Source organism: Ornithorhynchus anatinus, chromosome 1 (genome assembly GCF_004115215.2).
Source record: "Ornithorhynchus anatinus isolate Pmale09 chromosome 1, mOrnAna1.pri.v4, whole genome shotgun sequence".
Taxonomy (NCBI): Eukaryota; Metazoa; Chordata; class Mammalia; order Monotremata; family Ornithorhynchidae; genus Ornithorhynchus; species Ornithorhynchus anatinus.
In genome coordinates, this window is record NC_041728.1 from 167,047,416 (window position 1) to 167,061,662 (window position 14,247).

Genomic DNA, 14,247 nt, shown 5'->3' on the forward strand with positions numbered 1-14,247 from the left:
GATAAGTGACTTACTAATGATGATAGTAATAATAGTATTCGTTAAGCACTTGCTCTGTGCCAAGTAGTGTATTATGCACTGGGGTAGATAGCAGCTGTGTCCAACCTGATTGACTTGTATCTACCCCATTGCTGAGAACAGTGCTTGGCACATAATAAACACCTAACAAGTACCATAATTATTATTATTATTATTACTATAATTACTTTCTCCCAGTTAAGACTGTGAGTCGCATGTGGCAACACAGCTCAGTGGAAAGAGCCCGGGCTTTGGAGTCAGAGGTCATGGGTTCGAATTCCGGCTCTGCCACTTGTCAGCTATGTGACTGTGGGCAAGTCACTTAACTTCTCCGTGCCTCAGTTCTCTCGTCTGTAAAATGGGGATTAAGACTGTGAACCCCACGTGGGACAACCTGATTGCCCTGCGTCTACCCCAGCACTTAGAACAGTGCTCGGCACATAGTAAGCGCTTAACAAATACCAACATTATTATCATGAATAACAATAATGGTAATGATAATGATTAGTATGGTACTTGTTAAGCCCCTTCCCAGGGCCATACCTGGAGAGTTTCCGGTATTCTACCAGTTGCGACTACAAGAGGGAGAGTCAAACAGAGGCCTATCCATAAATACCAACATTATTATTATTATTATGTGGGACAGGGGCTGTTTCCAAACTGATGACCTCGAATCTACCTCCTGCCCTCAGTACTATGCTCAGCACATAGTAAGCACTTAACAAATTATTATTATCAAGTGCCTTTGAGAAATTTCCAATTCATAGTGATTCTAGGGATATATTTTCTCCAGAACTCCTGTACTTCTGCCATAATCTGTAACTTTTCTAGCATTTCTTCTGTTATCGTTGTTATGGTCTCCATCTAGCTGCCGGTCTGCCTCTTCCATGTTTTCCCCGGACTTTTCCTAGCATTAGTGCCTTCTTCAGAGAATTAGTCCTCCCGATGATGAGTCTAAAATATGCTAATCTAAGTCGAATCATTTGGCCTTTCAAAGACCACTTTGATTTAATTTGCTCCCAAATCCATTAAATGTGTTGCCTCTTTCTCTTCTTATGAATTCTCTTTTGTCTCCTTGTGTTTCAGCTTGCCCAGCGGGAATGTTCAGGGCGAATCAGGAAGTGGGGGTCTGCTCCCAGTGCCCCTCCAACAGCCGCTCTCCGGCGGAAGCCTCTCCCATCTGTATCTGCCGCACTGGGTATTACCGGGCAGATTTGGACCCGCCGGAAGTGGCCTGCACCAGTAAGTAGCTGGTTCCATTGCCTGGGCCTGGTTGGATCTATCCTGGAAGTGGGGGAGAAGGACCTGGAAGATTGGAAAGGGGGGGGAGGGTAGAGAAGCGGCGTGGCTTAGTGGAAAGAGCCCAAGCTTGGGAGTCAGAGGTCATGGCTTCTCATCCCGGCTCCGCCACTTGTCTGCTGTGTGACCTTGGGCAAGTCACGTAACTTCTCTGTGCCTCAGTTACCTCATCTGTAATATGGGGATTAAAAATGTGAGCCCCATGTGGGATAACCTGATTACCCTGTATTTTCGCCAGTACTTAGAACAGTGCTTGGCACATAGTAAGGCCTTAACAAGTACCATAATTTATATTATTATTAACATTAAATATCAGATCAGGATTGCTACCCAGGTGTTCTGACTCCCAGGCCTGGGTACTTTCCACTAGGCAACACTGCTTCTCAATTTGTAACACATGAAATTAAAAAATGAATACATACATTAATGAAGCAGCGTGGTCGAGAGGATAGAACATGGACCTGGGAGTCAGAAGGACCTGGGTTCTATTTTTGCCACCGCCACTTGTCAACGGTGTGACCTTGGGCAAGTCACTTTACCTCTCTGTACTTCAGTTACCTCATCTCTAAAATGGGGATTAGTTTTGGGAGCCCCATGTGGGACCTGGACTGTGTCCAACCTGATTAGCTTGTATCTCCCTCAGCACTTAGAACAGTGCTTGCCACGTAATAAGCACTTAACAAATGGCATAATTATTATTATTATCGCTTGATAGTATCCTCAGCGGGGGCACCTAGAGAAGTAGCGTGGCTCAGTGGAAAGAGCACAGGCTAGGGAGTCAAAGGTCATGGGTTCAAAGCCCGGATCTGCAGCTTGTCAGCTGTGTGACACTTAAGTCACTTAACTTCTCTGTGCCTCAGTTACCTCATCTGTAAAATGGCCTTTAAGACTGTGAGCCCCTCGTGAGACAACCTGATCACCTCGTATCCTCCCCAGAGCTTAGAACGGTGCTTTGCACATGGTAAGTGCTTAACAAATGCCATCATCATTATTATTATTGTCCCACGAAAAGACAGTCCAGGGGGTGGCCAGGGGTGACCAGATCTTAGAACAATCCCCTAGTGCAAACCCAAGGCACATAATAAGCACTTAATAATCAATCAGTCAATCAATCATATTTATTGAGTGTTTACAGCGTGCAGAGCACAGTACTAAGTGCTTGAGAGAGTACAATATAACAGGTGGTAGACATGTTCCCTGCTCATATACAGTCTGGACAGGGTTAATATAATAGCAATATAATATGATAGCAATATAATTAAATAAATTATGGATATGTACATAAGTGCTCTGGGAATGAGGGAGGGGTGAATAAAGGGAGAGAAAACCAAGTGCAGGATGAAAGAGTAGAGAGTGGGAGAAGAGGGAAAGATGGCTTATACAGGGAAAGCTTCTTGGGGGAGATGTGACTTCAGTACAGCTTCGAAGGTGGGGAGAGTGATCATCTCTTGGATACCACATATCCCACAGATCCTGTCTCTGGCCTGGAACGCCCTCCCACCTCAAATCCACCAGACAATTACCCTCCCCCTTCTTCAAAGCCTTACTTCAAAGTCTTCAAAGCTGTCTTCAAAGCCACATCTCCAAGAGGCCTTCCCAGACTAAGCCCCACTTTTCCACATGTCCCACTCCCTCCTGTGTCTTCCTGAGTTGGTCTCTTTGCTCTTCCGCCCTCTCCCTGCCCCACAGCACTTATGTATATACCTGTCATTTCATTTATTTATATTGATGTCTATTTGTATTGTTGTCTGTCTCCCCCCACCTAGACTGTGAGCTCATTTTGAGCAGGGATTGTCACTCTTTATTGCTGTATTGTACTTTCCCAACTGCTTAGTACAGTGATCTGCATCCAGTAACTGCTTAATCAGTAGGAGTGGATGAATGAATGAAGGAATGAATGAATGAATTAATGAATTAATCCCACAATTATTAGCGTGGCCAGTCATCTGGTTTTATACCAGACAGTCTCGGGAGGGCAAAACAAAGGCTCTGGAGTAAGTAGCAGGGCTCAAGGGCTCTTACAAAAACACTCCAGTTTCAGTGGGCCTCAGCTGGAAATCCCCAAAAGGCTGGATATATCATCACATCATGCTACATGCCCGGCATAATTCACATAATAATAATAATGATGATGGTATTTGGTAAGCCCTTATTATGTGCCCAGCACTGTTCTAATCTCTGGGATAGATATGGGTAATCAGGTTGTCCCAAGTGGGGCTCACAGTCTTAATCCCCCTTTTTACAGATGAGGTCACTGAGGCCCAGAGAAGTTACGTGATTTGCCCAAAGTCACACAGCTGACAAGTGGCAGAGCCGGGATGAGAACCCGTGACCTCTGACTCCCAAGCCCGGGCACTTTCCACTGAGCCACACTGCTTGTCAGTACATCACAGGGATCCCCTTGTCTGCTTCTGCTTAGCGAGGCCTCTGACACTGTACTGAGCGCTGGGATAGATGCAAGTTAATCAGATCGGACCTAGTCCTTATCCCACACGAGGCTCTCAGCCTAAGGAGGATGGAGACCGGGCAGCCCTAGCCCCAGCATCCCACCCACCCTCGGCCTCCTCCCGCTGAGCAGGGCAGGAAGCCCAGTTTCTAGCAGCCTCTCCGAGGCCCAGGCATCCTCAGCCATGATCGGCTTTTTCTGGCTTGAATGACCCAGGTAATTACAGCCAAGGCGCTCTGGTCTTCAAATCTTATCACCAGTGCGTGTAAAATTGTTTCAGCGGTATTTCTAGATGGGATTCTCTATAGGGCCCGGGTAGGATATTATAAGGACATTAGATATTTCCATTTTGCTAATCCATTTACTCATCATTGGCAAGGCGAAGTGCCAGGCAGAACAAATGTAAATAAATCTATTATTTTATTGCATCTCATTATATATATGATTTATAGCATACTACTGAAGTACTGTATGAAAAAGTCAATTTGTTGGCTTTTATCATCTAATTAGGGTTTCCTTTAAGCATTCTAATTGGAGGTGCCATCTGTTCTGTTTTAAAGTCATTGTGCATCACCAAAGTAAATAATTTTTCAGATACGAGAACTTTATTGGTCGATATTCAAACACATCAGCATCCTGAAAACACATCTAGAAGTCGTTGTTTTACTAAGACACAGTTTACTAGGTCACAGAAGCAGTGGATAGACCACGGACCCGCGCGTGAGAACCTGGTTTCTAATCCCAGCTCTGCCACATGTCTGCTGGGTGACCTTGGGCAAGTCACTTCACTTCTCTATGCCTCAGTTCCCTCATTTGTAAAACAGGGATTAATCTTAAATCTCAGAGTCTTGTGAACCCCAGGTGGGAGAGGGACTGAGCCCAACCTAATTAGCTTATGTCTTCCCCAGGGGTTAGTATAGTGCCTGACATATAGTAAGCGCTTAATAAATAAAACTACTGTTATTCACAGTTGGCCACATGGGTAAATCTTAATAATAATAATGTTGGTATTTGTTAAGCGCTTACTATGTGCAGAGCACTGTTCTAAGCGCTGGGGTAGATAGAGGGTAATCAGATTGTCCCACATGAGGCTCACAGTCCCCATTTTCCAGATGAGGTCACTGAGGCCCAGAGAAGTGAAGTGACTCGACCAAAGTCACACAGCTGGCAAGCGGCGGAGCCGGAATTAGAACCCATGACCTCTGACTCCCAAGCCCGGGCTCTTTCCACTGAGCCACGCTGCCTAACCTTCCCACGCTTAGCAGATATTGATGTTGTCTTTGGGGTTTGCTCTAGAAGAGGCTCTGAAGTTTGGCTCGACAGTATGTAAATCAGAGAATGAGTACCAGTGTTACAACAGTATAACACGTTACAGCAAAGCTTAGAGGAAAAATAATAATAATTATGGTATTTGTTAAGCCCTTTCTACGTACCAAATGCTATTCTAAGCACTGGGGTTGATACAACGTTATCAAGTTGTCCCACATGGGGCTCACGATCTTAATCCCCATTTTACAGATGAGGTAATTGAGGCACAGAGAAGTGAAGTGAGTTGCCCAAACTCATACAGCAGACAAGTGACTGAGCTGGGATTGGAACCCATGCCCTTTGAATCCCAAGCCTGGGCTCTTTCCACAAAGCCACCTTACCCCTCCTACCTCACCTCCCTAATTTGTTATTATAACCCAACCTGCACACTTCGCTCCTCTAATGCCAACCTTCTCACTGTGCCACGATCTCATCTGTTTTGCTGCCGACCCCTCACGCACGTCTTGCTTCTGCCCTGGTAACCCCCTTCCTCATCAAATCTGACAGACAGTTACACTCCCCGCCTCAAAGCCTTATTGAAGGCACATCTCCTCCGAGGGGTCTTCCCTGATTAAGCCCTCCTTTCCTTTTCTCCCACTCCCTTCGGTGTCACCCTGACTTGCTCCCTTTGTTCGTCCCCCTTCCCAGCCTCGTAGAACTTATGTTGGTAACTGTAATTTCATTTATTTTATATTAATGTCTGTCTCCCCATTAGATTGTAAGCTTGTGGTGGGCAGGAAATGAGCTTGATATATTGTTATACTGTACTCTCCCAAGCACTTAATACAGTGATCTACACGCAGTAAGCACTCAATAAGTACGATTGAATGAATGAATGCATGAATGAATGAATGCCTTGAGGCAGTGTGGTTCAGTGGAAAGAGCCCGGGCTTGGGAGTCAGAGGTCGTGGGTTCCAATCCTGGCTCGGCCACTTGCCAGCTGTGTGACTTTGGGCAAGTGACTTCACTTCTCTGTGCCTCAGTAACCTCATCTGTAAAATGGGGATTAAGACTGTGAGCCGCAAGTGGGACAACCTGATCACCTTGTATCCTCCAGCGCTTAGAACAGTGCTTTGCACATAGTAAGTGCTTAACAAATACCACAGTTTATTTTATTTTATTTTATTCTGGGGGGCCCAAGTGCTCTAAATGGAAAATGCTGGCGGTTGGCAAAGGAGAAGTAATCATGGAAGGGACCTGAAATGGTATGATAAGCTAAAGAGGGAGTGTATATATGTACATATTCATTATTTTATTTATTAATGATGTGTATATAGCTATGATTATATTCATTTATTTTGATGCTATTGATCCTGTCTACTTGGTTTGTTTTGCTGTCTGTCTCCCCCTTTCTGGGCTGTAAGCCCGTTATTGAGTAGAGATGGTCTCTAGCTGTTGCCAAATTGACTTTTTGAGCACTTACTACAGTGCTCTGCATACAGTAAGCACTCAATAAATATGATTGAAAGAATGAATGGATTCTCCACCTGTGGAGAGCTGGACTCGGAGTGACCCTCATCTGTCCAGGCTGGTTATGAGGGGCAATTCTGCCCAGTGGGGTGGAATGGTTGACATGATCGCTGGAGATTCTGTGATGCTCCTTCTGACAAGAGCATTGCAAGAAAACCAATCCGGCTTCTAATCATGTAGAACGGGCATCGGCTCCAACCCTTGTCCCTTGCTTTTATAGACCAACCTAGGAATTTTGGTAGAGAGAGTGTCGAGAGACCTTTGAAAGCTCAATCCTTTCTCTACAAACACTGAGAAAGTTCTATCACCTTTAAGAACAGGAGGGGCCACTCGCTGAGTGCTCACTGACAAGATTTCCCTTGGATTTAGGAGAGACAAGGAAGCAAAAAAAAAACCAAACAGTGGCAGGCTTGGTGAGCATTAAATACAAGAACAAGAAAAGGGACGACCTTTTTGTGTGCACAAGGTGGCCATAGACGCCGGGTTCCACAATGGCTATTTCAGTCTCACATACACACATAGGTGAACTTCATCATCAGTGTTGAATTTTTAGACTGTGAGCCCGTTTAGGGCAGGGATTGTCTCTGTTGTCAAAGTGTACATTCCAAGCGCTTAGTACAGTGTTCTGAACACAGTAAGTGCTCAATAAATACGATAGAATGAATATGAGAGAGAGAGGAAGAGGTAAGTAGAGAAAGAGATAGAGATGGAGGGAGAGAGAAAGAGAAGTGGTTGCCCCACAGCTCCTCAGAATGAAACTCGTTACCTTTCTGAGAAGCCAAAAACCAAAGGGAAGGACCAGGTCAGCACCGGAGGGCAAACTAGCCAGGCCAACTGGCCACTGTTGTCCGAGGGCTGCCTTTCTGAATGACTAGGGTCAGAAAAGAATTACTGGGTGAAATTTCTATTCCACCAAAACTACCTCCATTTCCCACCTGCAAGTGCTTAGTAGGGTGTTCTGCACGTGGTGAGTGCTCAAAAAATACAATTGGTTGGACAAACCTTGATGTCACCCAGGGAATCAGGTAACCATCTTTGACTTTTTTGGCTGGAATGAGTTAACTTGTGCATTTTAGTCAGAGAACCGTAGATATAGGCCTGAACAGAGACTACACAAAAGCCATTTTATCCATCTTCCCTCTCTGGATGCCAGACAATTTGCCATCTCTCCATTTTTAGAGACTCTCCAGAGAAGGGAATCCATCCTTTCCCTAATAGTTAGGGACTCTCCACATCTGGAAACTCTTCTGACAGTGTGAGCTAATGGGGATATGGGTCCTAATCCCAGTTCGGGCCACTGACCAGCTGTGTGTCCTTAGACAGTTCACAACTGCTCTGAGTCTGTTTCCTCATCTAATAATGTTGGTATTTGTTAAGCACTTACTATGTGCAGAGCACTGTTGTAAGCGCTGGGGGAGATAGAGGGTCATCAGGTCGTCCCACGTGAGGCTCACAGTTAATCCCCATTTTCCAGATGAGGTAACTGAGGCACAGAGAAGTTAAGTGACTTGCCCACAGTCACACAGCTGACAGGTGGCAGAGGCGGGAGTCGAGCTCATCCCCTCTGACTCCGAAGCCCAGGCTCTTTCCACTGAGCCACGCTGCTTCATCTGTAAAACAGAGATAAGATCCCTGTTCTCTTTATCACTTAGACTGTGAGTCCTCTGTAGAAGTCTGGGTCCCGTCTGATTATCTTTTTGGGTTTTTTTTATTATTCTGGGGTGTCTGTTAAACATTTATTGTGTTAAGCACTGTTCTAAGCACTGGGGTAGATACAGGTCATGACAGCCCAAATTAGGAGGGAGAACAGATATTCAAACCCCACTTTGCAGACAAGGCAAATGGAGCAATGAGATGCCGCCGGGCAGACAAGTGGCAGAGGTGGGATTAGAATTCAGGTCCTCTGACTCCCAGGCCCTTATCCTTTCCGTTAGGCAACGCTGCTTCTCTTATATGTACCCCAGCACAGGGCTTGAGACTCAGTACGTGCTTTTTCACTGCCATTGTTCTAGCTGTGTCTGCCTGCTGCTACTTTAACCTGATGCTGTTTAACCTCTTGCTCTGGCCTCGGTGGGGATGGAGAACAGCTGGCCACTCTCTTCCGTGTAATTACCCTTTATTGTTAGTGGCACTGCAGGATAACTAGACCCTCCCGCTTTACTCCCGAGAGAGAGAGAAAGAGAGACAGAGAGAGAGAGAGAAAGAGAGACAGAGAGAGAGAGAGAAAGAAAAAGAGAGAGAGAGCTGTTGGTGGAGAGCAAGGCTCTCTCTACTAGACAAGGTCAGGGGAGGGGAGAAGGGCACTAGCATTGTTGAAGTTAGGTGGTTTGGGGGAGCAGCAGCAGAGAGAGTTCATAATCATAGTAATGATGATTACTAGAGAAGCAGCGTGGCTCAGTGGAAAGAGCCCGGGCTGGGGAGGCAGAGGTCATGGGTTCGAATCCCGGCTCTGCCACTTGTCAGCTGTGTGACTGTGGGCAAGTCACTTCTCTGGGCCTCAGTTCCCTCATCTGTAAAATGGGGATTAACTGCGAGCCTCACGTGGGACAACCTGGTGACCCTGTATCTGCCCTAGTGCTTAGAACAGTGCTCTGCAGTGCTTAATAAATACCAACATGATTATTACTATAATAAGAAGAGGAAGAATTGCAGTACATGCCAGGCACTGTAATAAACACTGGGTTGGATATAAGCAAATTGGGTTGGACACAATCCTTGTCCCATGTGGGGCTCACACTCTCAATCCCCATTTTATAGTTGAGGTCACGTGTCTACTGTCTGACTTTGGTCAAGTTGCTTAATTTCTCTGGGCCTCAGTTACCTCATCTGTAAAAGGAGGATTAAGAGTGTGAGCTCCATGTGGGACAGGGACTTTACCCAACCTGATCAGCTTGCATCTACCCCAGTGTTTAGAATAGTGCTTGACACACAATAAGCATTTAACAAATACCACATTTGTTCTTCTTCTTATTCCACTCTCAAGTAGCCACAAAGGCACCATCAAGTCTCACCTTCCAGGAGCAGGAGAAGCCCTGCTCTCTAGTCCTGACACAGTAACACGGGGGCCAGGGGGGCCTCATTCAGTCACTTGTATTTATTGGATGCTTATTATGCACAGAGCACTGTACTAAACACTTGGGAGAGTAAAATAGAACAGTAGAACGGACACATTTCCTGCCCATAACGATTTTATAATCTAGATGAGGAGACAGATATTAATAGAAATAAATCAAATTACAGATATAATAATACTAATTGTGGTATTTGTTAAGCACTTATTATGTGCTAGGCACTATCTAAGCACTGGGGTGGATATAAGCAAATTGGGTTGGGACTGTCTCTGTTACCGATCTGTACATTCCAAGTGCTTAGTACAGTGCTCTGCACATAGTAAGCGCTCAATAGATACTGTTGAATGAAATACTACTGTTGAATGAAATACTGTTGAATGAAATACTGCGTCCCTGTCCCACGTGGGGCTCACAGTCTCAATATGGACGTAAGTGCAGTGGGGCTGGGATGGGGGGATGAGTGAAAGGGCAATACTGGGTGATGCAGGAGGGAGTGGGAGAAGAGAAAATGAGGACTTAAGTCAGGGAAGGCCTTTAGGGGGACACGTGCCTTCACTAAAATTTTGAAAGAGAGGAGAGTAATTGTTGGATATGAGGAGGGAGGGTGTTCCAGGTCAGAGGCAGGACATAGGCGAGAGGTCGATGGTGAGATAGATGAGACTGAAGTAGAGTGAGGTGGTCGGCATTGAGTGGACACCTAGAGAAGTAGGACTGGAGGGGCAAAAATGGAAAGTGAGGAACAAAGCGGAGAGAAAGTGAGAAAGAAGAGGGGGATAGACGAAAGGCAAAAGAAAGGAGATTGATGAGGAAAAGGGGGATGGAGACTTTAAGTTCGTTATGGGAAAAAAACCATTTCTGCCGACTTTTTTTTTGATGGTATTTGTTAAGCGCTTACTATGTGCCAAGCACTGTGCAAAGCTCTGGGGTAGATGCAAGGTAAAGAGATTGTCCCACGAAAAGCTCACAGTCTTAATCCCCATTTTACAGATGAGGCAACTGAGGCAGAGGGAAGTTAAGTGACTTGCCTAAAGTCACACAGTTGACAGGTGGCAGAGCTGGGATTAGAACTCACGACCCCTAACTCTCAAGCCTGTGCTCTTTCCAGTAAGCCACGCTACTTCTCAATAATAATAATTATGGTATTGGTTAAGTGCTTACTATGTGCCAAGCACTGTTCTAAGCACTGGGGTAGATAGAAGGCAATCAGGTTGTCCCATGTGGGGCTCACAGTCTCAATCCCCATTTTACAGATGAGGTAACTGAGGCACAGAGAAGTTAAGTGACTTGCCCAAGGTCACACAGTAGACAAGTGGCAGAGCTGGGATTAGAACACATGACTTCTGACTTCCAAGCCTGTGCTTTTGCCACTAGGCCATGCTGTTGTGCTATATCGTACTCTCCCAAGCACTTAATACAGTGCTCTGCACATAGTAAATAATAATAATAATAATAATGTTGGTGTTTGTTAAGCGCTTACTAAGTGCAGAGCACTGTTCTAAGCACTGGGGGAGATACAGGGTAATACAGGTGAGGCTCACAGTTAATCCCCATTTTACAGATGAGGTAACTGAGGCACAGAGAAGTTAAATAAATTGCCCACAGTCACACAGCTGTGGCTGAGGGGAACTCTTTGCTAATATTAATATCTATCTCCCCTTTCCCCGGCTCGCACCTGGAGAGTTTCCAGTACGCTGCCAGTCTCGACTGTGGGAGGGAGAGTCAAGCAGAGGCCTGGCCATTCCATTCCTAGCTTGGGCAGTGGCTAACGACTGGAAGACAATCGGCTACAAGTCGAAATTCCCCTGTGCTGGGCAGCAGAGGCATGGGAGAGGGTCAAGGGTGGAGACTCGAGTTTACTGCGCGGAAGGAGACACTTATGTATTTTTACCGAGAAAACTCTGTGGATCTACTACCAGACCGATTGCAGATGGCGGGGTGTTGGGGGGGGGGGGGGGGCGTTCTGGGAAAGATGTGTCCATTGCATCGCTATTCAATTCGATTCCATTCAGTAGTATTTACTGAGTGCTTACTATGTGCAGAGCACTGTACTGAGCGCTTGGAATGAACAAATCGGTAACAGAGACAGTCCCTGCCCTATGACGGACTTACAGTCTAATGGGGGGAGACAGGAAGACAAGAACAGTAGCAATAAATAGACTCGAGGGGATGAACATCTCATTAAGACAATAGCAAATAAATAGAATCAAGATAGCAAATGAATAGAATCAAGAACAAATGACTCAACATCAAAAGACTAGACAGGATCTCCCCCTCTAAACTGAAAACTCACTGTGGGCAGGGAACGTGTCTACCAACTCTATTATATTGTACTCTACCAAGTGCTTAGTACAGTGCTCTGCTCACAGTAAGTGCTCAATTGAAGATTGATCGATTGATATGTCCTCCACCCTGCTCTTATACTGAGCCCTAATCAGGTCACATATTTTGAGTTATGGGACAAAACCCCTAAAAGGGCGACCGTCCCACCCAAACTGGGATGCCGGGACGCACCACCCAATAGTGGCCCCATCCCATCTCTAAGAGTTAGAAGGATCTGGGTTCTAATCCTGACTCTGCCACTTGTCTGTTCTGTGACCTTGGACAAGTCACTTCACTTCTCTGCACCTCAGTTACCTCATTTTTTAAATGGGGATTGAGACCATGAGCCCCATGTGATATAGGGACTCGGTCCAGCTCACCTGCGCTGGGCGCTAGCAGCGCAGGAGAGTCAAGAGCAGAGACTCAAGTTTACTGTGCGGAAGGAGGAGGCGGTGAACCGCTTCCGTATTTTTACCAAGAAACCTCTGTGGATCTGCTACCAGAATGACTGCAGATGGAGAGGGGGGCATTCAGGGAGAGATGTGTCCGTGGTGTCGCTGTGGATCGGAAATGACTCGCCGGCAGAAGACAAGACCCCAGCGCTTAGTACACTGCCTTACACATAGTAAGTGCTTAACAAATACCACAGTTAGTATTATTATCATCATCTACCCTCTCAATGAGCAACGGCGTTGCTGCCAGGTTCATTCCCTCCTCCAGGACGGTTTCCTCTTCTCTCTTTCACATCAGCAGTGACTCAATCCGCTCCCACCTCTCTAAGCTGGCCTTGACTTCCATAGCAGTGGAAGCCCACCCTGCTTCCTCAGACCTATCAGGCAGGCTCTTGTGGGAGCCATTTCACCTCTTCTCTTCCTGTCCCTTTCCGCTCTTTCTCTCTGCTTTCAGCTTTTAGTTCTGCCTCTTTCCCTTCCCGGCTTTCTCCGCTCCTATATTCTCTGCTTCTGATCTCTTTCTGTCTGACTGTTTCTCTGGGACTCTGGCTCTCAATCTCATTTTCCCACGATTTGCTCATCTTTCCCAGGAGCCCCAGTGCTCGCTCATTCACCCCCACACCCGAAATGGAAAGTAGGTAACTATGGTAATATCCTCAGCTCAACCCTCACAACCCTCTGCCTGCCAAGAATGTTAATAGTGACTTCTTCTGGGAATCAGGGTGAGTCAGGGAGCATCCAAAGCCTAGAAAGGCCCATTTCTACTGTGGGTCACTAGTTTTTCATTTTTGCACAGATTCTCGTGTGTCCTCACCCTGGTCTCCTTCTCGTCCAGAATAATTTATTTCAGGTCTTACATCTGAAGTCTCATTTTCATGGCTGTCTTGCCCCTCTCTCCCCACGTTCCCTCTAAAGCCATTTTAAGAGAGGTACGGGACTCAGGATGCCTCTGCATTGCACCAAAAAAAATATAAATAAAGTATTGCACAAAAAAATGTTGAATCCATTTCTAACCAAGTGGCAAAAAGCAGATTATTCAAGCAAAATTGGATTATTGAATCGGGTTTAATAGCTGCAATAATCTTGGTCTTCAGTCCCAGTTAAAGCCAATACAAGGAACAATCAGGACACTGCGGGGCTGTCTAGGTGCAATCAAGAGGTCTGGTGAATTCACGTGGTCTGAGAGCCTGACACCAACTGTCTCTAGTGCTCCATTATCCAGTCTAACCAGGAAGGCCCTGGATCCGGGATAATCAGATCTGACCTAGTCCCTGTCCTACACAGGGCTCACAATTTAAGTAGGTGGGAGCACAGCTATCAAATCCCCATTTTACAGATGAGGAACAGAGATGTTAAGGCAGTCAATCATATTTATTGAAAGCTTACTGTGTGCAGAGCACTGTACTAAGCACCTGGGGGAGTGCGATATAACAAAGAACAGACACATTGCCTGCCCACAACAAGGCCATAGGGTAGATAAGTGCCCACTCTCTTATATCGTACTCTCCCAAGGGCTTCATACAGTGCTTCACATACAGTAAGTGCTCAGGAAATACCACTGATTGATAAGTGGCAGAGTTGGGATGAGAACCCAGGTCCTCTGGCTCCCAGAATGATGCTCTTTCTACTACGCCACAATGCTCCTCAAGCTTGCCTCCCCGTATCCCGACATTCACGACGCTCTTCCGGTTTCTTCCCGGTAGGTGGTCGCCCTGCCGCAGAGGATTCCTAGCTGTCCCCTTGTCTCTACCGTGTTGTTTGCAGCCATGGTTTGCCATGAGAAGTAGCATGGCTTAATGGAAAGAGTATGAACTTGGGAGTCAGAGGGTCATGGGTTCTAATTCTGTCTCTGCCACATGTCAGC

At 46.1% G+C, this 14,247-nt stretch overlaps 1 protein-coding gene across 1 annotated transcript in view; it reads left to right on the forward strand.

Annotated features, from left to right (window-relative positions):
• The window catches only part of EPHB1 (EPH receptor B1), a 652,092-nt gene that overhangs the window by 441,298 nt on the left and 196,547 nt on the right, over nucleotides 1-14,247 (forward strand). The window contains 1 exon segment of the mRNA XM_029062965.2: nucleotides 1,105-1,260. Coding sequence (XP_028918798.1) covers nucleotides 1,105-1,260 — 156 coding nt within the window.